Source organism: Amblyraja radiata, chromosome 15 (assembly GCF_010909765.2).
Source record: "Amblyraja radiata isolate CabotCenter1 chromosome 15, sAmbRad1.1.pri, whole genome shotgun sequence".
In the NCBI taxonomy this organism is placed as follows: Eukaryota; Metazoa; Chordata; class Chondrichthyes; order Rajiformes; family Rajidae; genus Amblyraja; species Amblyraja radiata.
The window spans coordinates 20250254-20275548 of NC_045970.1; the positions used below are offsets into that span (position 1 = coordinate 20250254).

Here is a 25295-nt window from a genome sequence, read left to right on the forward strand (position 1 = left end):
ACTGTTGTGTGGTTTCAGTTACGGCTGAACAGCTGGTCACAGTTTGGAACAATATCGGGCAGATTTAAGACACTTATTGGAGAATGATTCAAGACCACAATTGTCCTAGGAGGCGATGCTGTTAGTTCTCCGACTAGTTTCATTGTTCTCCTGATTAAATTTTACTGACTGGATGCCTCGTTGTCACCTTCCCCTCAGCTAACTAGTTCCTCCAGAACTAGGGGTCACAGTTTAAGGATAAGAGGGAAGTCTTTTAGGACCGAGATGAGAAAATCATTTTTTACACAGAGAGTGGTGAATCTGTGGAATTCTCTGTCACAGAAGGTAGTTGAGGCCAGTTCATTGGCTATATATAAGAGGGAGTTAGATGTGGCCCTTGTGGCTAAAGGGATCAGGAGGTATGGAGAGAAGGCAGGGATGGGATACTGAGTGGATGATCAGCCATGATCATATCGAATGGCGGTGCAGGCTCGACGGGCCAAATGGCCTACTCCTGCACCTATTTTCTATGTTTTCTATGTTTCTAACAATGAACCATTCTTCATTTTCCTTGATCATCGTCCCCTTTGATCTGTGTTTTCACATCTTACCCTTCCATATCTCGATGTCTCCCTCTCCCCTGACTCTCAGTCTGAAGAAGGGTCTCGACCCGAAAAGTCACCCATTCCTTCTCTCCAGAGATGCTGCCTGTCCCACTGAGTTACTCCAACATTGTCTGCCTATTCTCGCTGTTATCAGAGTGTAGCTCCAAGCGATAATAAGCCACTTTTGTGATGTCAGAAGAAAAACAGAAATGTATCTGATTAGTCATTTCATGGAAATAGTCTCATGAGTAATAGTTCATGCTGTATCCTATTTATACAATCAAGTGTAGAAACCCATGTTTGATGAAGGAAAAGAGTTATTACAATAATGAGTGGCAAAATTCATTACATAAATGAGTAGAAAGAAATTAGTAGCCGGATGTGCCTTTTGTGGAAACTGTTTAGGTATGAATATAGCCTATGAAGTGTAGTCTTGTGTGCTTATTTAGCTGTTTTGTTATTGAAATGGATGTTTTTTGTGACGTTGCTAACGCAAGGGTTTAGCTTAAACCTCAGCAGTTGCAGAAACTTGCAGCAATTATACTAAAGTGGCCACTTTTGCTAAGGACGGAAAAGAACAAGATTCATTTTGTGAGGGAAGGATCATCACTCCTTTATTAAAATACGGTATTGTAACAGTTATAGCTGACCCATGCCTGTTGCTTTGATTTTTGATGGGCTGAAATGTGTCACTTTTATGTGGGGAATGTTTCAATTTGCCATTAACGACTTGTGGAAGAGACCACTGACCTAAGAGTCAAAAGTCCAGAACCCTTCCAGCATTGCCCCTAATGTTCCTTTGTAAGGAGTGTGACATGAAGATCCACAGATTAGGTCTGGCACATGAAGTGGCTGATGTTGGATCATTTTACATGTCTAATTATTTTTTTAACAATCTGGCTTCTTTCAGGTTCTGAAACATTTGACCTTGGCAGTAAAAGGCAAACCAATGCGTAGTGCAAAGTCACCTCTATTAACCACTTCTGTTCTTTTGTGTTTCCTCTTTTCCTTTCATCCCCTTTTAATAACATTAAGTTGTGTGCACGTTTGTAACATTTCTTTTTACAATTTTATGCCTCTTTTCTGCATTGAAAAGTCACCCATTCTGATTTTTGAGTGAAAAGCAATCGGATATGGTGATTGGGGATAAAATTAAATGGAGTTCCCCTTGCAATTCCCCTCCCCAAGTGTTATTGATTTTATAGTTGGTACTACACACCAATTAAATAATTATGTTGGCAAGAGCCCTCTGTAAGCAACTTTTCAAGCTTGCTTGTAGTACAGGTATCATATCAAAAAATCTTCCAATGAAAATAACTAGCGGCAATATAAACAAATAAGCGGGTGGGGAATTTCCCCCTTTGCAGCCACTGAAAGAGTGAAGGCTTCTTGGGTCAGATGAAATACTAATTGTATGAAACCCATCAGTGTATGAATTCATACAAATGAGCATTGAGTGCTATCCATAGCACCCGCAAGACATTTTCAAGCTCAAGAATTTGTACTAAAATCCCATTGTACCGGATGCTACAGGAATTAAAGTTGTAGCCCAGAAAGACACCCAACGATTGCCAGGAAGAGGGAAGGATAGAAGCAGGATGTTCTCTAGCTTGAGTTGGAATCCAGTTTCCGTGTACACCAGGCCGTTGTCCACATGCACCATGCAGTCTGTTCCACACACTTGTGTGTGGGAAAAGTGTTCACTATGGAGTCATTTGTAAGAAGCTGTGTGTGAATGTGTGTGAGTGATTGGTGGTGGTCGGAGGGGCCGTAGGCACAGATTGGCAGCCACGCTTCCGTCAGTCTGCCCCAGGGCAGCTGTGGCTACAGAAGTAGCTTACCACCACCGAGTGTGACTGAGGAGTGAATGAATAATGCGATGTAAAGCGCCTTGAGTATTAGAAAGGCGCTATATAAATCCCATCCATTATTATTATTATTATTTTCTTCTGAAAAGTACAATTCCAGAAACAAGCTAATAGATTGCAATTACTGGTCCATTATTATCAACAAAACACATTGCGGTTTTAAGTGGGTATCTGAAGGAAGGAAAGAGGAAGTGGGCAGGTGGAGAATTTTGGTGAGGGGTTCCCATGCTTGGGGCTTGGGCCTCTTTGAACCAGAGCTGCCAGAGGTAAATATTTTGGAGGAGAGCAGGTATCTCTGATCATTGACTGTCTGGGGGAAACAATAAAGATAGGAATGTGGTGAGTGCGACATTAAGAAAAAAAACCAAGGATGGCAGTTTTAAAATCAAGGATTCCTCAACATGAAATACAGGGGTAATGGATGAACAATTTTGTTTTTACAAAGAGAAAAGTGAGGGAAGATGACTAGGGAAGCATTGGAATAGTCAGCTCTAACAGCAGTAATGTGTAGGAAGGAACTGCAGATGCTGGTTTACACCAAAGATGGACTCAAAATGCTGGAGTAACTCAACGGGACGGGCAGCATCTCTTGGAGAAAAGGAATAGGTAATGTTTCGGGTCGAGACACTTCTTCGGTCTGAGATTCAGGGAAGAGGGAAACTAGTGATATGAAGAGGTACAAAGAACAAATGAATGAAAGGTATGCAAAAACAAAATCAAAGCTAGATGGTCACCTCGGTAATAGATAAGGTTCCACAGAAGATGAACTGATTCATGAGCTGTGCAGGGCTTAGTTAGATGGAAGTGGGTGGTGGCAATCACCCATGGACAAAGTTTGTCTCATTGTTGGATATGGGTATCATGGCTGTTATAGTGAGGGTCCACTTCAGATTGATGCCCATGAAAGTGGTAGAGTTGATGGGGAACAATTTGTTCAAGGAGTGAAGACAGTGGCTGGGAGAACATTTCTGTTACCCTGGATGGAAAATTAGCCGAGCTGCCACAATTTAGAGATTAATAAATCAACCACTGTCCCCTTCTCACCTACCCACCTCCCCCTGTACCTCACCACCTCCCTGTTGACACCTTTACAAACACTGCCCTGCCTCTGTTACCCCGTTCCTTTCCCCTCTTCCACTTCCTTCATCCACGTATCACCCACTCATCCTTTTTCCAGGCTGTCTTCCCCCCCCCAGTTCCCTTCCGCTGGTTGTACATATCACTCCGCACATTTATTTTTTAAATCAAATTTCACCATTTGCACCCATGTCACCCATGGGACTTTTTCATGTATCACCTCCAGCCTCAGTTACTATCTCCACCCTTCTGCTCGCTCCCGTGACCTCTCTGTCAATGAACCCCTCCTTTCCTAAATTCCACTTCACATCAGCGTTTGCCCCACTCCTTCCCCCTCACTGCTCTCCACCAGATATCTACCCTCTGCCCAAGGAGCTGGCAAGAGAGCAGGATGATGCCAGTTGGATAGTTGCTTATGGGGAGACCTCGATGGGTTATTTGGACATTGTCAAGAAAGGCATAATGAGAGTTAAAGCCTGAGACAGCAGCAGCGGCTTAGAAACATTGAAGAGCAATGAAGTGCAGGAAAATGGGAGAGCAGAGAACTCAAGAATAGAGAGATGAAGACAAATATCCACCACCAAGAATGAAGCAGATTTTTTGTGGGGGAGAGAAATAGAAGTTAGAAGTGATGAGCTGGGGTCTGTACTGATAGCCAAACGATGTCTATAAATGGAAATGGAAAACACAAATTATATGAGCCTGTCACTAATTTTCTGATAGTAAATTGTGAATAGAGAGATGAGTGTCCAGAGTTAAGACAGGTGATCCATTGTGGTGGGTGGGATACAGTCGACAGAGGTAGGTGGAGTTAGTGGGGACTATTGTTGGCTTGCCAGCCATGTTTGGTAATGGGTTTGGTGGTGATGTTTTGGGTCACGCATTGAGGATTTCTGTGCACTTGAAGTTCTCAGAACTGTGTAGATCAGATTTGTTGCTGGAAAGGGCAGTTGGAGGTTAACCTATGACTCCAAAACAGCAGAGAGATTTAGCTGATCCCAAGACAGTGAAACTTCCACTACGACCTACTTTGAAGAGAAGCTGGTAAATTGAAAAGCAGTCACGGGCTCAGTAGGTGAAACGGATCACAGGGTAGAGTACTCTGACAATTTAAGTAACTGGGAAGCTGAATTTTGGTGTATAGTCTATTTACAGACATGATATCCAGAAAAGCACAGGCACTTGAAAGCTCAATTTGCAAGATCAGTTCTCATTGAGAAAAGCAAAAGGCAAATGTGCGCTCTAAGGATGATGGGGGGTGGGGTGGGGAGGAAGCTGGAGTATTTAGTGGTGGCATTTTACACCAACAGATAATTTGTAGTTAGTGGTACAGCGTAGTAAAGAGGAAGTTAGCCAGTGGGAGAAAGAGCAGCAGATAGACAAGAACAGGGGTGCAGAGTAAGCAACCCACATAGAATCTGACTGCCCTGGAAACATAGAGTTGCTCAGCAAAGAGTGTTTATCAGATGATTATTCGTAAAAATATGTAAAGAGTCATTGAGAACCTCAAACACGATTTGCTGAGAAAACACCCACTGTGCTGAGGGGAAATGAGAATTATTATGCAATTACCCGTTCTTAAGATGATAATTGTGTGGTAAAATAAAACATTTTAACTCAAACGACCCTTATCTCCTCAAGTACTAATTAATTCTTTATCTAAAAGTACATGCAAATGTTCTAGTTATACAGTTCTGAATGCTTTTGTCTTTCCCGGTTTTATATCTTATCAATGTGTTGAGCACTGAATGGAGGGAATCTTTCAATTAGTTACAAGAATAAGGGGGAAACATGCGCTTTGCACTGAACGAGCACACGCCGTATTGGAGGGCCAATTTCCTCATCACCTTAATCGCTTGCGAACCTGCAGTGAGATTTTTCAACAAATTCAACCACTTCTTGTCTATCGGAACACTCAGAAGCCAGAGGATGCTCTGCCAAATAAATATTTTGTAATGACAGCCTGCAAAATAACATCAATGTCTATTTATTTATTCCCCCATTTCCCAGTTGGCAAAAGGTTGCAACTGCTCTTCTATATTCTGCACAGGCAGAATTCCAGTTGGCTCCTTTCTTTAGTACAGTACGTATGCTTTTAGCTTACCCAGTCACCTATAATATAATGTTATTGATCAGGCAGAGCAAACCTTCAGTGTCCGATTTCACTGGTTGATCATTGGGTAGAATAATTTGGTCATGGGCTAAGAGTTCAAAGTAAAAAATAGAGGAACTGCTTCTTGAAGGCTGACTGTTACTGAACATGGTCTAGTTTGGCAGGGGCACTGAGCTGCTTAGTAATTTTGAACGGAGAATGAATACTCCACGAGTGAGATCTATTGAATACATTTTTGCTTCATCACATTAGATGACAATTACATAGTGGTTAAATTACTGCTCTAAACGTGCAGGGTTCTGGATCACTGATTTGGAAGCAACTCATTGATCATACCATTATTATTTGCGAGGAAGAGACCATTAGGCCCATTGAGGCCTTGCTGCCTCCATGTGTAGTTAGGCCATAACCTTCAAATTATTTTTGCAAGTACAACTTCCTTCTGAAAACTGATCAATTCTGTATTCGCCACTTTAACAAGAAGTGAGTTTTGGATCAGAACCACTGATAATTTTTCCTGTAAATCTCCTTCCCTGTGTCTTTTTTGCCCTTAACTTTAGAGTACATCTACTTCAGTCTCTTCATCAACCTTCTATGTTACTTCATCTGAAAATATCAGTCAGATTGGCCAGACACAATTTGCCTTTAGCAAATCCGAAGTGGCTCTCCATTATTGATAATTGAAGTTCTGAAGTGCAGGGAGGATGGCAATCTCTTGTATGACATGCAGTGTGGCCAAAGTAACATTGTGCTTAGCAGTTAGCCAGCAATAAGCAGGTCCTCAACATCTCCCAGGGACCTGTTCCCACTCTTTTCCTTTCAGATAACGAAATAACTAGGCAGAAGAATCCAAGCTTTTGGCTTTTTAAAAATGTGCAGGTAGAAGTGTCTCGACCCGAAACGTAACCCATTCCTTCTCTCCAGAGATGCTGCCCGTGCCCTGAGTTACTCCAGCATTTTGTGTCTACCTGCAGGTATTATTGGATCCTTTAAGAGAATGTTTAAATTCCAATTCATTCGCATATAACTCAAGCTACAAAATTCCCCAAATTCAGAATTTGGATCTATCTAATCTATCCTAAACCTTGATGCTGACGATATGTAATTAGGTCTAAACTGTAGCATCACTCTGAGGAAGGGTCTCAACCCGAAACATCACCTATTCCTTTTCTCCAGAGATGCTGTCTGACCCGCTGAGTTACTCCAGCTTTCTGTGTCTATCTTCGGTTTAAACTAGCATCTGTAGTTCCTTCCGACACATCTGAAAGTCCGGATACAATTGAAGTATGTGAATACTTCCTAAAATTTCACAGAAGCAGCTACATTCCAACAACCATCAGGTTCCTGAATCAATCTGCTCAACTCTAATTTTACCGTGACAATGGGCATAGTGCTCAATGGACTTGTTTTTGTTTACCAACTATGTTCTTCGCAGTAATGAGTCTGAGCCTGTGTGCTTGTGATGCTGCTGCAAGCAAGATTTTTCATTGTACGTGGACTTCTCACCATACTTGTGCATATGATAATGAGCTGGCTCAGTTGACCCAGCAAGCTCAAGGGCCTGTTTCTGTGCCGTACAATTCTGCATCTAAATCATGAAGCTTGACCATAAAGTGAGATACTGGATTTGTTCAGTGCAGATGAAATCTTTGCATACACCCAGTCTGCAGATGATTATCTTTGTTTTAAATAAATGTACAATTATGAAGTGATATAATGAAGATATGCAAAGTTAGACACTGATTTGATCAGATAGACATGGAGTAAGTATCTTATCTGGATTTAAATTAGAATGATCACCAAATGATTAAAGGCAGAGATTAAAATCAGTTCTTTCCTGCAGAGTTGTTGGGACAAAAAAAAGTATGATCAGAAAAGTGGTTTAAGGGACTCTGTTTTGCTTCTAAAACCAAAGTACTCATTATTTGAAAAAAATAAAGTCATAAAAGACTGTGAAACCATACACTTGTGGACTGCAATGGATAGGTGATATCTTATTCTGTAAAGCTTTTGGTACTTTTAATTGGGTAATGGCTGGCAATGCTAAGTTGAAGAGCAAAAGGGCGGTAAGAGAACCTGGGTCTTGCCTTCCGCACCCTCAAGGTCGGCTGTGGGAGGTGCCCTAGGGGCACAAGGGCTGGCCAGGCGAGGAGAGGGACGATGGTTTTCTGGCTGATTCGAACCCAGGTGACGGCCGTAGGCCCTGCAGCAGCCTGGGACTCACCTCGAGAAGACCGAGCGACTGGACTTTGAAAACAGCGGCAAAACCCGGCAACTCTTGTACACTGTCTTAGTGGACTATTTCTATGCACTTTGTACTAATTGGAGATTGTGCTTGGGTATGGTAAAACTTTACTGAACCTTTCCATGTAAAAAAGCGGAATTTCACAGTACATGTGATAATAACGAACCAATGAATCATTGATTGAACCATTGAATCATTAAATACATTACTCAAATTATTTTTTTTTAAATTCTCTTCCATTAACAAATTAGAAATATAATTTTCCTACCAATGGACTCTGCTAAAGTTGCAAGTGATTTGTAATTCGCAGTAGATTTTACTGAGATTGTGAATGCCAGAACATGCAAAAACGGATCATTGATCTAATACTTCTTCTTTCGAGTCAATCTTGTTACAAATGTTGACATCGATGTCATCGTCCATCCTGAAAGGGACGCAAGCTTCCGGCGACAATCAGGCACTGTACAATAGATGATGGTGGTAGCAGAATTAGCTCAGGATACTTCCAGTTTCTAATACTGAAATAGTAACACTGCCAGTACTTAAGGGGCTGTCCCACTGCGGCGACCTAATCCGCGCGTTAAGAAGAGTGTCTTCGACCTTCAAGCTCGAGCGCACTCGCCTGGAAAACCTGGTCCTGAAAACTCCAATAAGCCCAATCAAAATGCCCGGTCAGCGAAGGAGATTGCCTACGGCTGCCCTCGGCTGCCTGTAACTAAATAGTGATCCCACTCCACTGCACCACGAGTTAAAAAGAACCATGCCGACCAAATTTTACTCACGAAAAAAATTTCAACATGCTGAAATTTTTTTCGCGATCTAGGTGAGGCCGCGAATATTCGGGAACTTCCCTCGAGCATGAACCTTCCAGTGACCTCATAGGACCACGGTGCTGGCTCGAAGGGCCGCATGGCCTACTCCTGCATCTATTGTCTATTGAACTTCTAGGACCACGTGTCGACCATGCTGCGAGTTTGAGTCGAGGGCAAACTCTTCTAAACTCGCAGATTAGATCGCCGCAGTGGGACAGGCCCTTTATAGCAGTTTTATTGTGGCAACTTTAATGTTGGTAAATTCTAAAATAATTTATGAAAACCATGTTAAAATACATTTAAGCATCAGAATACATGTAAAAAGTGCGTTGTCGAGACTACAGAAAATTGTTCATACACAATGACAATAGCAAAAATAGTTTGACCAAAAATTGGTCATTTTTGTCTTGTTAAAGCAAACAAAATTGAAGGCAATAGTGTGTCACATTCTCAGATAGCTCCATTAGTCTTGTGGGGTGGGGGAGGGGGCAGCATGATGTATTTCGGTTTTGACTCAAAATACATGCTTTTCTTTTTAAATCATTGTGTTAACCTTTCAAAGCAATACTGTGGACGCTGAGAGCTGTGAATTGGGAAGGTTGGTTGTGATGCTCCATTACCACTGTTTGTACAGTGCCTGATGTTTAGAGAATCTGACAGTAGACACGTCTGAGACTGTAAAGGATGTAGAAAATATTCTAGATTCACTCAACCTCCAGCACTAATATAGATTCTAATGTAACCTTCCTAATGGCATGATCAAAGCAGCAATGATCCGTGTCTCCTTGTGCTGAATCAGTACACAAGCTTCAAGTCTCTCAAGAAAAAGGTCTTATTATTTGAAAATCCAAGTGTTGGATGATTCTTACTCTACTGTGATTTTTCTAAGATTATCTCCGACAGTTGCGGTAACCATAGTGCGTGATATTTCGTTGAATGTCACACTATTTAATTGAATCTAGAAAAACAAAATGCTGGAGTAACTCAGCTGGTCAGGCAGCATCTCTGGAGGACAGGGATAGCTCTGAGTGTGAAGAAGAATCCTGACCGGAAACGTCCACAATTCATGTCCCCCTGAGCTGCTGCCTGACCTGCTGAGTTACTCCAGCACTTTTGTGGGTTGTTTTTTGTAAACCTGCATCTGCAGTTCTTTGTGTAGGAAGGAACTGCAGATGCTGGTTTGCACCGAAGATAGACACAAAATGCTAGACTAACTCAGTGGGACTGGCAGCATCTCAGGATAGCAGGAATGGGTCACGTTTCGGGTCAAGACCCTTCTTCTAAAGGCTCAGTCTGAAGAAGGGTCGCGACCCGAAACATCATCCATTCCTTCTATCCAGAGATGCTTTCTGTGCGACTGAGTTACTCCGGCATTTGTGTCTGTCTGCAGTTCATTGTTTCTTCTTAATTGAGTCTGAATTATCTTCCCATAATGTGATAGCATATTACTTAAAGAGTTATTAAATACCCCAAAGGGAGACGTGTATGAAATCTGGTTACATATGTACCCTGAACGTTGCATTAAAGTTAATTTAGATTTGAAACCCTAAACCTACCTTTGTCATGACACAGACTTGGATTGAGTGGGTTTAGAACAGGGGTTCCCAACCTTTTTCGTCCCGTTCACCCCTGGCAACTTCAACATAGCAGTGTTATTTCACTTATTTATGAACAACTAATGATGAACATATACCAGAACCAAACACAGTCAGTCACTGAGAAAAAATATGTACAAATCCAGAATCAACAAATTTACCCCCTGGATAGGCGAAATTTACCCGATGTTGGGAACCCTTGGTTTAGAACATCACTTGAACTGTTAAATTGATCACAAATTAGAGTTTCATAGACTTCTAATTATTAATGCTCAGCAAATGTCAAAAAATATGAAGAGGGCCATAATTTTTCTGGTCTTCTCATAGGTAACTATTGTATTCTTGACTTTCCTTATGTGAGAAACAAGGCTTGTTGCAGGCTGGATAGGTTAAGCTTCAAGTGAGTTCAACTTTAAAACAGTCATTTCCCCATAGCATTCTTCATTCTCCAAGTAGGAGAAAACCTTTCTTCGTGCAAGGGAAAGGTTTCATATTTGGTATGGTATTTAGCGATGAAAAACAAAAAGAAAGACACCACCTGCAGATTCCCCTCTGAGACTCGCACCAACCTGACTAGGAAATATATATCTGCTCCTTCATTGTCACCAGGACCAAATCCTAGAACTCTGTCCCGAAAAGCACTGTGGGAGAACCTGGTGCATATGACAATAAACTAATCTGGATTAAAGTCACAGAGAGGTACAACACAGAAAGAGGCTTTTCATCCTAACTTCTCCATGTCTACCTTTTTACCCATCCACATTAATCCCATTTGTCCATATTCACCTATGACTTGCCTATTCAAGTATCAGTCTAAATGACTCTTCAATGCAGTGATTGTAACTGACTCCACCACTTCCTCCGGCAACAAGTTTTAGCTATCAGTCGCTCCCTGTGTAAAAAAAAACCCATACCCCTCAGATCCCCTATAAAACTCTTTCCTCGCACCTTAATCATGTATTGTCTTTCTGCTGACTGGATAGCAGGAAACAAAAGATTTTCATTGTACCTTGGTACATGTGACAATAAACTAAACTGAACTGAAGTAGACCTAGTCCCTGTTGTGTTTGATACCCCTACCATGGTAAAAACATTTCTCACTCTCTTTCTTATCTATGCCTCCCACAATATGATATACCTTTTGGCAGGGTAGTTCTCAGCATCTTTTGCTCCATGGAAAACAAGCCCATCCTATCCAATCTCTCTAACACTAAAGTCCTCCAATCCAGGCAACATCCTCTGCACCCTTTGCAACACATCCTTGGGATTGATAGAGATGTTCTGATTCAGAAATTGTATTGAGACTTAACAAAAGTCTTTTCTATTTACCAACTTAGTATAAGGTTTATATTCAATATCCACGATGTTCCAGTTTTACTAAACTACTGTCTCTTCAAATCTCCTTTCAGGATTTGGGATTAACTCTATGCACTTGAACTCTTGTGGATTCATCTGAATAGTGACCACCTTGAACGCTGTTTGGTTGTTATAGTGAAACACATTCTTCAAGGGGCACCATTGACATCTCTGATGGACAAGCACAAAGTGAAGAGGCAACGATTGGATCGAATTTGCGAAGGTATGCGGACTGTACAGTTACATGGTGTTTGGCAAAAAAATAGGTTGTAATTCAGGAATATCTTGCTCATTAGGCCCAATAATGTGCATTTTCAAGAGAGAGATTTAGATCTTAGGGCTTAAGGAATCAAGGGAAAAAGCAGGAAGGGGGTAGTGATTTTGGATGATCAGCCATAATCATGTTGAATGGCGGTGCTGGCTCGATGGGTCGAATGGCATATTCCTGCACCTATTTTCTATGTTTCAATCACAATCACAATATTACTTTATTAGCCAAATATGTTTTGCAACATGCGAGGATTTTTATTTGCCAAGTCAGTCATACAAATAAAAACAACGGAACACACAAAATACATTTTAACATGTATTTAATAACCACAGTAACTCCTCCACATTCCTCACTGTGATGGAAGGTGAAAGAAAAGTTCAAATCTCCTCCCTTTATTGTTCTCCCGCGGTCGGGGGGCTTCGAGCCCTCCGTTGACGGGATGACTTTGATTCCTGTAGCTGGCGGTCGGGCCCTCCGCATCAGGACGATCAGCTCCTGCATCGGGGGGATCTCAGCTTCCACACACCGGCGATCGAAGCCCGCGTCGGGACTGGTCGAACCTCTGCTTCGTTGGAGCTCCCGACATCCACGGTCTCTCCCGAGACTGCGAGCTCATGATGGTAAATTCCACGGGTCGCGGTTGGAGCGATCAAAGGCAAAGGATCGGCTCCGATGGTAAGTCCGCATCCCGCGGAGGAGCTCAAGGTCAGTCGGAGGAGGTCTCCAGCTCCAGCGATGGTAAGTTATAAGTTAAGATGCAACTCGAAGAGCAAATTTTCATTTGGACTTTGCTGCATTTACTTCAGCTGTAATGGCAAATTTAGCATAGATCTCTGGAGGGTGCACTTGCTATTGAGGCATAAGCTTGTGTTGCAGTGAAAAGGGATAATGAGTAAACTGATATTTAAGGGGGCTTTAGTGAAGAGTGATCATAGTATAGAATTTTCAATAAAGATTGAATGTGATAATGAGGTATTAAATTTAGCCAAAACAAACAATGAGGGCATGTAGTGTGAATGAACTATGGTAGATTGGAAAACTGTGTTGAAGCATCGTGGAAGTAATGACTGACATTTAAAGAATTAGTACAGGCATATGGAATACAGCAAATGGATTGTTCTTTAAAGCTGAAATATCCAACCAGTCTCGGCCAATGAGGAAAAATATTTTGTCAAAGGAAAAGGTTTATGATAGCCCAGCAAGTGGAGTAAGCCTGGTGATTGGGTAGATTTCAGAATTCAGCAAAGGACAATCAATAAATTGATAAGAAAAACTACAATAAGAGAGTAATCTGATGATGAATGCCACAACAGAATGTCAAAGCTTACATAGAAACGTGAAAGAAAAGATTTGCAAAAGTTGTTGCTGATCCACTACAGAGAAAGGAAATTGTAGGGAAGTTAAACAAATATTTTATGCCTGTCTTCATGCACATTAAAAACCCAGAACATAGTGGAGGTCTAGGGTGAATGAGCTGCTGAAGGGAAATTATGTTAGAGGTAAAAAGATGTTGGACAAATGAATGGGACTGCATTCCATGGTTTAAAAGATGTAGACATGATGATGGCAGATACCTGGTTCTATTGTTTGGAAAGGGATAAATGTATCCCCTCAATTTAAAGAAAGTAGGAAATTGCTGGATTGATTCATGGGATGGGAGTTGGTGTTGTAATGATGACACATTAAGCCAAGGGTTCCGAACCTTTTCCGTCCCGTTTACCCCTGGCAACTTTGAGGACAATGAGGACACATTAAGCAGACCGAGTCTGAATTCTCTAGAGTTTAGTAGAATTAATGGTGATCCTGAGGAAACATTTATAGGACTTTACCAGATGGTTCAGAGATGATGTTTCCACTGGTTAAAGTCAAATTAACATAGACTCAGAAATAAGATCTTGGCCATTCAGGAATGAGATGAAGATAAATTCTTCACCCAGACTGTTGTGAATTGTTGGAATTTTCTACCTGAGGGGCTGTGGAGACAGACTGTCACAGAGTGAATTCAAAATGAGAATGACAGATTTAAAGAATATTGAGGGGAATGGCATTGGTGCTGTAAAGTGGCATTGAGGTGACTGATGGGTTATGACATTGAATGATAGAGAAGGCACAAGGGGCTGAAGGGTTTCTGCTATTTCTGTTTCCTATTTTATGTTCTCATATTTTTTTTAAAAATCTATACTGACAGGAATATTTAACCTTGCATGAAATCTTGATTGGTAGCCAGATTTCGATCAGGTAGAGAGTTGAAGAAAACCAGGGATGATTCTGCCTTGGCTTCCACTTCACCTTTGACCAGCACGACCATGACGGAAACCCAATTATTTGTACCCCTGTGGTGTGAAAATTGTCTGGTGTGCCTCTATGCACAGCAACACTTAACTCACTGGTTGCCTTTGACATGCTGCAAGGCTGCAGAAGGTACAATATAAATCTAAGTTATTTTATAGACAATAGGTGCAGGAGTAGGCAATTCGGCCCTTCGAGCCAGCACCGCCATTCAATGTGATCATGGCTGATCATCCCCAATCAGTACCCCAATAGACAATAGACAATATTTTAGTGGTGCAAAATAAATAAAAGGAGGTAAGTGATCGGTCAACATAACACATCCACCTCAACCTCAACATGAAGATGATTGCTTACTCATAGGCACTCAAATAAAATCCACAATCATTGGATTTGAGTAATAACTGACTTTTCCTGGTCTGGACACCTCGATTACTACCCAACTGATGAAATTGTCATTTTAGGAATAAAATATAATTTCCACATTCTAACCTTCCTATTATTTACTGGGAAGGAGTGATGATGGGTATGCTTCTGTGGAGGAATAAGGAAGAGTAAAACAAGATATGCTCGATGGAAAGATAAACGGGTTGGAGTGGATAGTGGGTGTCTGATCTTACTTGATTCTTGGCCATGTTCACACGAAGAGAGTGATATCCACCTCTTAGTTCTTTAATTTGCGTTGTCCAGTCCGAGTGAGGAATACCCGCCCTCCCCTCTCCCCTGCCTCCTTTTCTACTGTCAGGCAGTTTTGTAGGGCACTTCTTTGAGGCTTGGAATCTGAATGCACTCTACTAGAGCTGAACTGTGTCAATTTCAATATGTCCATTCATGTTTTATAGATTAAAAATACATTTTATTCAATGAAGAATATTTATTGGCCTCATAAAAACTATGCTCAGGACCTTCTGAAAGCTTATAAAATATGTAGATGCCATCTACAGTAGGTCATCAGTTACATTCGCATTTGCCATTGGAGCTATGATGATGCATGAAGAAGACAGTCTTGTAATATGAACAGATCTATTTGCACAGCTGTCCTCCTTTAGATCATCTCTTCCAAGATTATTTTCTAACCTGAGATTATTTTATAGTTTATACATTATTTTAATAATTGTGGCAGATGAGAGCAGAGCCATTCTAGCCAGATCTGAACCTATTCTAAATGTCTGCATCAGACTTAATGTGACTTAATGTGAGATAAGTAGAAGTTAATTGGAGCAAACAGTGGCCCAAAGACACACACTGACTAATGCCTATGACCAGTCTGAAGAAGGGTCTCGACCCAAAACGTCACCCATTCCTTCTCTCCAGAGATGCTGCCTGACCCGCTGAGTTGCTCCAGCATTTTGTGTCTATCTAATGGCTATGAATTCCACTTGTGGACAACCACTACTAATACAATGATTGTACAATTAAATGCCCCCATCCTTAGTAAAGTGTTATCATCAGTTCTCTAATGCATTTCATTTAGTGATCATATTTTTATCTTCAATTAAATAATATGGTTAGCTTCACTATTCCCTCAGTTAATGATGGTGGGTCGGTCTCTCAGAGGTCATTTAATTGTGTTGATTGTTTTGTGAACATTTTATGACTCTTCATGATAAAATCTCTCCAGTTATTTCATTTAATTACTTTTTATTGGTTGAAAAATATAGGCAAGTTAAATACACTTGCATCAACTTCTTGACTAGAATCAAAAGCTGTGGCTCACTGGGATTGTCCCAGCTTCAGTCCCTATTCCTTGGGAGAATGTGTCTGTTGTAGCTGGCACGGCAGTAAGGATAGAATGGTTGGTTACAGCCGCTCTAGGTGAAGTGCAGGACAAGTCAGCCTGTGCTGCGTGTTCATCCTGTTATGCAGTGGCCCCTGCTGGCAGACATACTGTATGGACATTAAGTTGGGAAAGGATCAGTCCTAGCTCTCCTGGCAGTCCTGAGGTTCAACAAGAGGACTGACATGAGGTTAAGAATCAGCAGGAAACTACTGCTCACCAACCTGTACCCCAGCATGAAGCAACGTTTAGAGGAAGGCGGGAGGGAGGCGTTTGGGGAGGTTAGTGTGTGGGTGGGGGAGGAATTGCAATTCCAAATCGAATTAATGATCATGTTCCTTTGATCTTGTTTAAATATAAATGCTCACATCTCATTTGCTGTTTGGCAAAAGTCCTTTGCAGTGATTGCTGTGGTTAAAGCAAGACTGGTGTGTGGCAGAACGTGAAGGAAAAGCAATGTTCCCACGTCTCGACTTTCATTTGTTCTTTGCCTTGCAACAAATGTCTTTTAAAGCAGCTTAAGCCTCCCCTTTGCCCGCTATTTATTAAAGTAAGTTTCATCATTTGAGGGTAATCACGCTTTGTTGTTTTACAAAAGTGGCTTTGAAGACAAGTTAAAAGAGGACAAATAAGCAGAACTGGGCTTCGAGAAATATGCCTTTCTGTCTGATGTTTTTCATCAGATCTGATAGCTACTGATTTGAAAATAACTGGAACAAGGGAACAAATGGTTGTAAAAATTCCACGGTTGCAGATTTGATTATGATTGAAGATTATTTCCAGCTGTGTGCTTTAATTTGACATTTCCTCTTAAAGGGGACCAGTTCAGTGAACCACACTTCAGAATGTTGAGCACCTTAGCCTGTCTATTTACACAGCTGGTAGCAAAATTGAAAGAGATTGAGTGTTAGTTTCTTGCACAGCAAAACCTAGTTACTTACAATGAAAATGTGTTGAAGCATTCATTACACTCACGTCGCCCAATTACTCCCTCGTCCCCTGCAAATCAGTATTGGATTTCCAGTTTTTTAGTCTTAAGGTGCCTCCTCTAATGAAAGAGATCACAGAATAACACCTCCACTGTAATCTGGAACTGCTAACTTTCAGTCAGGTAACGTTTGGGAATACGGCATTGGAATTTGCCTTATTGCAAAATGCTGTCACTTTGCATTGATGTAGCAACACTCGATGATGGAGCCTAGTTGAAAATGCAGCACTGGTATTGTACTTCAAACTTAAGATGTAGAAATTCAGTGCAATTTATGTTGACGCCCTGAATTTTACCTGGGAGTGGAAATCAAGCAGGCGACATGTGGATAAAAATAAAATGCTGCAAATATTCAACAGTTGAGGCAGCCTTTGCAGAAAAAGCAAAACATAAACCTTTATCAAGTGGTGAGGCTTTCTCGTTCTGTGCAGATTAAAATAGCCGTCCTATGATGTTGACCTGGTTCTCACTGACTACATTGGTAAAACTGTCCTTTAAAACAGGAGTGTAGTACAATTTATTGATTTCACCTCTGGGTTAGAGATTATAGATTCGAGTCCACGCCTGGAACTTGATATTCTGGAAAAGTAATCATTATATTTTCTGAGGTATTACTCTTTTAGGTGAAATGTTGCACTTATCATTTATTTTGCTTTGTCCTTTAGTTTAGGTGTATGATCAAAATCCTGGCCAATTATCTATAACATGTTGCTGTGCCTGGAATCTAGCTGTGCTTGCCCACTGATCCAAACTAATCAGTGAGATTTCTGAACTAAAATAAGGTGCTGTTCGATAGTACGTCCCTTTGATAAAACTATTTTGTTACACCTTATGATTATATTTGCCGCCTACGTGAAGCTCTGTTTTCGCAACTGTTTTCATTTATTGCTGAAAGTCGAGGTGAAAATTGTTTTAGTAAAACATATCAGTGATCAGAGTCCAGATCAGTTATTGGCTCCAGTTAAATTGCACCTCCCGATGCAGCAACTGAACTGAACTTGGATGCATTGACAGAGAGCAGAGTTTCTGAGCAGAGGCCCAATCATTGATCTCTGTGATGCTTCCACTAATTACTGAGTCTTTTGAGTTGCTGACTCTTTGAAAATCAGCTTCAAAACGTTGTTATTGCATTTTTTGGGGGGGTTTCTCTGATTTCATTCTTCAAAGTTTTTTTTTAATTTACATGTTTGTCATTGGTGTCATAACTGGGCAGGGTAAAACTAGTCAGAGTTAGGAAGACGCTCGCTGTGATGGACGTGTAATCATGTAAATTGATGTTTCCCTTTATTAAGGTATTTAAAGCAATTGCCTCTTTTTAACTTTATATATCCGGGTCGGTAGAGTTGCTGCCTTACACTGCCTTAAACTCGGGTTTGATCCTGACTACGGATGCTGTCCGTACCAAGTTTGTACATTCTCCCCGTGACCACGTCTATTTTCTTTGGGTGCTCCAGTTTCCGCCCACACTCCAAAGATGTACAGATTTGTAGGTTAATTGGCTTCGGTAAAATTGTTCCTAGGATGTAGGATAGTGCTAGTGTACGGGGTGATCGGTGGGCGGCACGGACTTGTTGGGCCGTAGGGCCTGTTTCTGCGCTACACCTCTAAAGTCTAAATATTCTTCCTACTGTTAACAATTTGTAAATCTCCCAATAATTTCATCCCATAATTTCAGAATACACATTTTACACCTGATAAGGAAGTAACATGGATATATTTTTCAGTCCCTGAAAATATTCATTCGGTGATGAATGCTAATGTGGTTTAAACATTCTTTTGTATAGTATTTCATAAATGTAACTTCTTCTTTGTGTTTGGTTATGTGTGAACGGACCTGGTTTGGATAGATGCTTTTAGCTTCTGTCACAACAGTGATGTACCAACCTCAGTGAAATCTAGGCATAAGATCCAGATCTCACCTTCATGAAATTGGACCCAGATCCGATTACAAATTAAAAAAATAACAGCGGAAAGAAATTTGCCTGGTTATCAGTGTTGCATATTAGGTGTCTGACAATATCAGTTGCATACGTGGATACAGCCGAGGTTGGCAGGCTGACCTCGATAGTTCTGAGGCCAGACACCCGCTCTCAGACACCTCCTCTTACATATCCTTTGACTATGACCCCACTGACAAACACCAGGCTATCATCTCCCAGACCGTGACCAATCTCATCACCTCTGGTGATCTCCCTGGCCATGTCCTTCAGAGATGTGACCTGACTGTGGAGTTACTCCAGCAATTTGTGTTCTACACAAGATTCCAGCATCTGCCGTCCCTTGTGTCCAATGTCAGTTGCAATCCCAAATTGGTTCACAGTGACTTTTTGAGCAATCCTTACAAGGAGTTATTTGGAAAGGGACCAAAAATATGATTGAAGGGGAAGGTCATTTAATTAATCTCAACCAACCTTCCTGTTAACGGTTTTGTTAACTTGCTTCTAATGACTTTGTATTAATGTGCAGGAAAAATAAAGTGTTATGACATGATTGTTTTTTTTTAAAGATCCATTGATTGAATATATATGCCTTTATATGAATAACAATTCCCATTTCAGTGTTTCAGTATTTATGAGATGTGATAGCATCCCAACCCAAATTAAGTACTTGGGTGTCTGTCTGAATCAGCTAAATGTTGATGATTTGTAAAAGTTTTATGCAGAAACGTATGAGAATAAAACAAACGAAATTCATGCTATGCTCGTGCATGTGAAGGATGGCTTATAACAAGAGTGCAAATCAACAATAAAAAAAAAAATTTACTTCCCCCTCCCCTTACTCTTGTTTGCAATGAAAGACATGTATTGTCAAACTGCAGGACCCTTATGTTCTTGTTATTTTTTAAAGCGGGGGCTTGGTGGGGAAACCAGCAGCGGCTTACAGAGGAACACAGCAATCTGGCAGGCAAAGCAGGAACAAGGAGAGGTATGTACTCACATTGCAGATAGAGGAAGGTTAGAGACGTCTGAGAATTACGAGCAGACCATTGGATTATTGTACGCACTATGTAAAGATTCAAAATAAAGTGTGACATTTATAGAAAGCTTGTACTTTTAAAAAGTATCTGAAATTTTGCACAAAATGTTTCCTCCAATTCGTAGTAAATGAAAAGAATCTGGACCTCAGATTGAGATTGTCTGTAAGCAAAATTGAACGATACTTTAAAAAATCCCTGTAGAACAAATGTTAATGGTTTTTACGAATCTGTCAATACTAGTGGTGTTCTACTGGTGAAATGGAGACGCTTCAGACCATCGGAGAGATGTTAACTAATAATGCTGATTCAGCAAATGTAGCAATGCATTTTTGGTTGAAATCTGGAATTTTGTGGTAGCCACTAGAAGAAGTGAACATCATAGTCTGCAGATCCTATGTACATTGTTGTCAGATTTATTTTACAGGAAAGTCAGGTAGAAAGGTCTGTAGCATTTATGATCAAAAACATCTGATAATCTGAATTACTGCTTTATGCACCGTTGAACCGTCCAGAGTGAGAGACCAGTGTTTGTGAGGATGAAAGGTTGTGATATACAGGTAGATGTATTACCGATGTGTTTAGTATGCATAAATTGTTAAATATTCATGCCGGTATTTGACAAGATGTATTATTTCTATATTTAAAAATGAAATATTTTGTATTTATTTATAATCACAGTCTGTCAAAGTCCCGTGTTAAAGAAGGTGCAAGTAAGGTGGATCATGCCATTCTCCCTGCATTTGAGTTTTCAAAAATGTTTTCAAAATAATTCTATGCCCAAACTTAAGACTTAATCGTAGTAACTCACTTGTAATGAGAATAGCAACACACCTAAATCTTAAGGTCATGGAACTTAGTGTCAGCCAACTATTCCTTTCTGGTGGACTGTAGCAAACATTGAAAAGTTCATTGAAAAGTTCAACCAGTACTTGCATTTGTACTTTATTTTAACAAATGGAATAAATGCATCTGTGATTGTTGCATTTATTGTGTTGATATGCAGACGAGACACTACAAATCAGCCCTGTTGTAGAGGAAATTTATTACTCAAACTATTGAACAGTAAATAGCATTTTTATTTTACTATAGCATGTCACTGTATACATAACTGTATGTTACTCTGCATGTAACATTAATATTTTTAGACTTTCTGAACGTTTTGAGGTATATATCTAATTGCCCAATGATGTTTTATAATGACATGCATTAAGGGAAAATTAACCAAATATAGCAAGAAACATCTATGAACAGAAAATGTTCGAGTTGGTCAGCACCTATTAACGTAACCATTTTGTGTATGAATTTGGCCTAGAAATTCATCTACATCATATTCATGGATATTACAGCATTGCGATATAGATCTGCTTTAAAAGGCTTTTAAAAGGTTATGGAATTCAGTGGTATTTGACAAGCAATGTTATCAGGTTCCCTTGTGCAATGCCATTCAGTTGCAGAAATGGTAGGCATCACTGGCCCAATTTCTTGCTGCTACCAGCACTTTGACAAAGCTGGGAGCTCATCAGTCAGTCCTGAAAAGCACCGAATGACACCAACACTCATCCAGCTCCTGTACAATGCTGTTTACTTGGTGGGTGCACCAGTGATCCCTGAGGATTAGGAATGTGCTCCTAGGGTTACTAATATGGAATTATAGAGGCTGGAGAATCACATCATCAGGGGAGAAGAATTACTAGTGTCATATTTATGAAGCAAGCGGCTAGTTGAGGATTGGAACAGGGTGAGACATTTCTCAGCTGAAAAGATGTTATTTCTAAAATGAGACTGTGGCCTGGCATTACAGGAGACGTTTGAGGGAGAGCCTCTCGAAGAATTGTCCAGACTCTGGGATACCTGCAATGCAGGCAAATGCCTGCTCCGCACCTCCCAATTGCCTCTGTGAGCTGATGGAGAAGAACCTGGTCTGGAGGAATAGAAAGTGTAATGGCCTTCCCAATGCCTGAATATTCCTGCAGCTGGGGATTTAAGTCTAAGGGTAACTTGTTCTTCATGGGAGTTTGTGATGCAGTCTTATATGCAGTCATCCATGAAGAAGAGTATTAGTCTAGGCAAATGGGGTTTGTAGGTGTGCTTTGGTTACATCAGAATATTTGATGATGCAAGGGTTCAATGTCGCATGTTTAAATATGAAGACACAAGGAACTACAGATGCTAGAATCTGGAGTAATTGAGCAGGTCAGGCAGTCTCTGTGGGGGGGGAATGGATATTCATTACCTCCACAGAAGCTGTCTGACCTGCTGAGTTACATCAGCGCATTGTTATGCTTAAATATGATCCCGGTTTAGTTGATTGAATCTTTGAAGAACATTTCTTTGCTTCATCATTATTTAAAACTGAGGTTTCTTCATTGAGTAATTTGATCAATGTGGTTGAAAATTTTGTTGCTGATGAATTTTGGGCATTGATATCAGGAAAACAGTGATAGTGAAGATGAATCTCTAACACCAAAATACCCACACAATTAGTGGTTGGCATTAAAAGGTCATGAAATGGACACTGTGTTAATATGATATTCAGCTTCACAAGCGCTGTGTATTTGGTGTTGTGTTGGTTATTTTCAATGAAATGATTTGCTGAGTAGTTCCAACATTTATTAATTGCACTTGTTGTTTCAGCTTATCCTGCTTCTACTTTTCCAGAAACAAATGTTTGAAATAGATGTCGTTTATATCAGCTACATTTCCTACGCATTTTCCGCATATTTTTAGATATTTTTATTGTTGAATATGTAGGCAACATAAGCATTTTGTAATTCTAAAAATGGAACATCTGTCCAGCTAACAACTTATTGAAGTGCAATTGTGTAACCTTTGGAAACCAGTAATTTAAAAAAATCTGATTTACAGCAAATCAGACTGTTGAAAACAGCTTTAATTTGAAATTCAGAGTGAGTTTTTGATTTTGTGAAGCTTGAAATACTAAACTTTAATCATCTGAAACAAAGGTCAGGAAACATCTATTACATAAATACAGCAGTATTATTGAACAACAGTATGATGTACTCCAGTGCCTTCCATTCTGTTGAAATTCACCCAAACACAAAGTATGTTCCTTGTACAAAAGGCAAGACAAATTCAATCCATCTCAATGTTGCTCCATCAGTTTACTCTCATTCATGAACAAAATGATGAAAGATTTGATTGACGGTGCCATCAAGTGGCACGTACTCAACAATAATGTACCCACTAATGCACAGTTTCCCCAGGGTCACTGAGCTCCAGACCTCGTCATAAATATACATCAAAGAGCTGAATTCCAGAGGTGAAGTTCAAGTGCATTCTTGATGCTTGACATCAAGGAGCCGAGTAAAACTGATGGTTGAAGCCACATCTGACACAAAGAAAAACGTGTTTGGTGGGTATCAATTATCTCTGTGTTGCAATAAGGACATTATTGCAGGGGTTCATCATCAATGATACTCTTATTATTGGATAATGCGGAGTTGTGTACTGATGATTGTGCAATGTTCAGTTCCGTTTGCAATTCCTTAGTAAGAGTGACAGTTTAAGCCAGCATTTAGCAAGATCTAGACAACATTCAAGCTGGGGCTGTTGAGAGAAGTAGCATTTGCAACAAACAAATGCATGGCAATTGATATTTCAAACAAGAGTATAATCAGCCTAACTAAAAAGCTAACATTGGATTGAGTCCATTTCGGTGTTGGAGCCGAACAGGAGATTTTAAAAGCTAGCCTTTGTATTGTTGAAAGAGTCCATTTGTGTCGGAGCAGGAGATTTTAAAAGCTACCGTTGGTTTAGCTGAGTGAGTTTATTTCAGTGTTGGAGCAGCAGTGGGAGTTTTCAAAAGACAGCGGTTGAGTTGGTTGAGTGATTAAAATAGCTTAATTTAAAGGCAAGGTGTAGTGGAGTGTCTATGTTGGAAGAGAGGTTGTCTGGAGGTAAAGTGCTGCATGGAGGGCAAGTGTGAGGCTTTGACTCAAGAGCAGAGGGTGACAGGAGGTAAATGGTGTCCGGGGTTATGGGGAGAAGGCAGGAGAATTGGGTTGAGAGGGAAAGATAGATCAATCACGATTGAATGGCGGAGATGACTTGATGGGCCAAATGGCCTAATTATGCTCCGAGGACATATGAACATGAAAAGTACAGTGTTGTTTCTTCTATGTGCTTGTTGTGCTTTTTTTCCCTTTTGATTTGAGTGCAGTAGAGATGGCAGGTAGAATGGTGGAATGTTCTTCCTGAAGGATGTGGGAAGTCAGGGAGACTGCTGGTATCCGTGATAAGCACATTTGTGGTGCAGGTGCATCTCCATGTTTCAACTTTAGGGAACTGGAACTGCAGCTGGATGACCTCAGGATCGTTCGCGAGAGTAATAACTTAATAGATAGGAGTTATAGCAAGGTATTCATGCCTAAGGTACAGGAAGAGAGTAGATGGGTGACCACAAGGAAAGGGAATAGATGGGAGATGGATAAGTCTCTCAATTAATATTTCTCCTTTGTTTTCATTGGGGAGAAAGTCATGAAGATTGGGGAACTTCAGGCAGTTAATGGAGATGTCTTGAAGACAGTCCATATTATGCATAAGGATGTGCAGGACATTCTAAGTCGTGTGAAAGTAGATAAATCTCCTGGACCGGGTCAAATATATCTGAGGACAATGTGAGAATAAATTGCAGGAGCCCTGGCTGAGATATGTGAATCAGCACCAGACACGAGTGAGGTGGTGGAAAATTGCAGAGTGGCTAATGTTGTGCCTCTATTGAAGAAGGGCTGCAAAGAAACATCTAGGAACTAAAGACCAGTAAATCTAACGCCATCATAGGCAAGATACTTGAGAGGATTCTGAGGGATAAGATATATATGGACTTGGATAGACCGGGATTAGGAATAGTTAGCATGGTTTTGTACGTGGGAGATCGAGCTTTACGAATCTGAATGAGTGTTTTGAAGTAACCAAATAGTTTGCTGAGGGCAAATCTATTGACATTGTCGAAATGGACTTCAGCAAGGCATTTGACAAAGTTCTGTAAGGTAGGTTGCTCCGGTAGTTTAGATCGCATGAGATCCAGGGAGAGATAGCTGGCTGGATGGAGAATTTACTTAATGGAAGGAAGTAGAGGGTGATGGTGGAAAGTTGTAATTCAGGATGGAGGCCTGTGACTAGTGGTGCTCCTCAAGGATTGATGCTGGACCCATTGCTGTTTGTGGGTTATATCAATAATTTACATGAGAATTAGTAAGTTTGCAGATGATATTAAACTAGGTGGTATCATAGATAGCAAAGATGGTTATCAAAACCTGATTTATTCTGTTTTAGGAAGGATATTGTTAAGCTGGAAAGAGTGCAGAGAAGATTTACAAAGAT

The 25295-nt window shown here is 40.5% G+C and overlaps 1 protein-coding gene across 3 annotated transcripts in view; it reads left to right on the top strand.

Moving 5' to 3' along the window:
* Positions 1-25295, top strand: part of ctbp2 (C-terminal binding protein 2) — a 272992-nt gene that overhangs the window by 101487 nt on the left and 146210 nt on the right. Inside the window, exons 2-4 of one of the 3 annotated variants that reach the window (XM_033033717.1) lie at positions 11704-11873; positions 12555-12659; positions 19823-19900. In XM_033033717.1, coding sequence (XP_032889608.1) covers positions 11825-11873; positions 12555-12659; positions 19823-19900 — 232 coding nt within the window. In that variant the 5' untranslated portion in view covers positions 11704-11824. The remainder of the gene's footprint in view (positions 1-11703; positions 11874-12554; positions 12660-19822; positions 19901-25295) is intronic. The other 2 variants (XM_033033718.1, XM_033033720.1) reach the window with 2 other exon arrangements.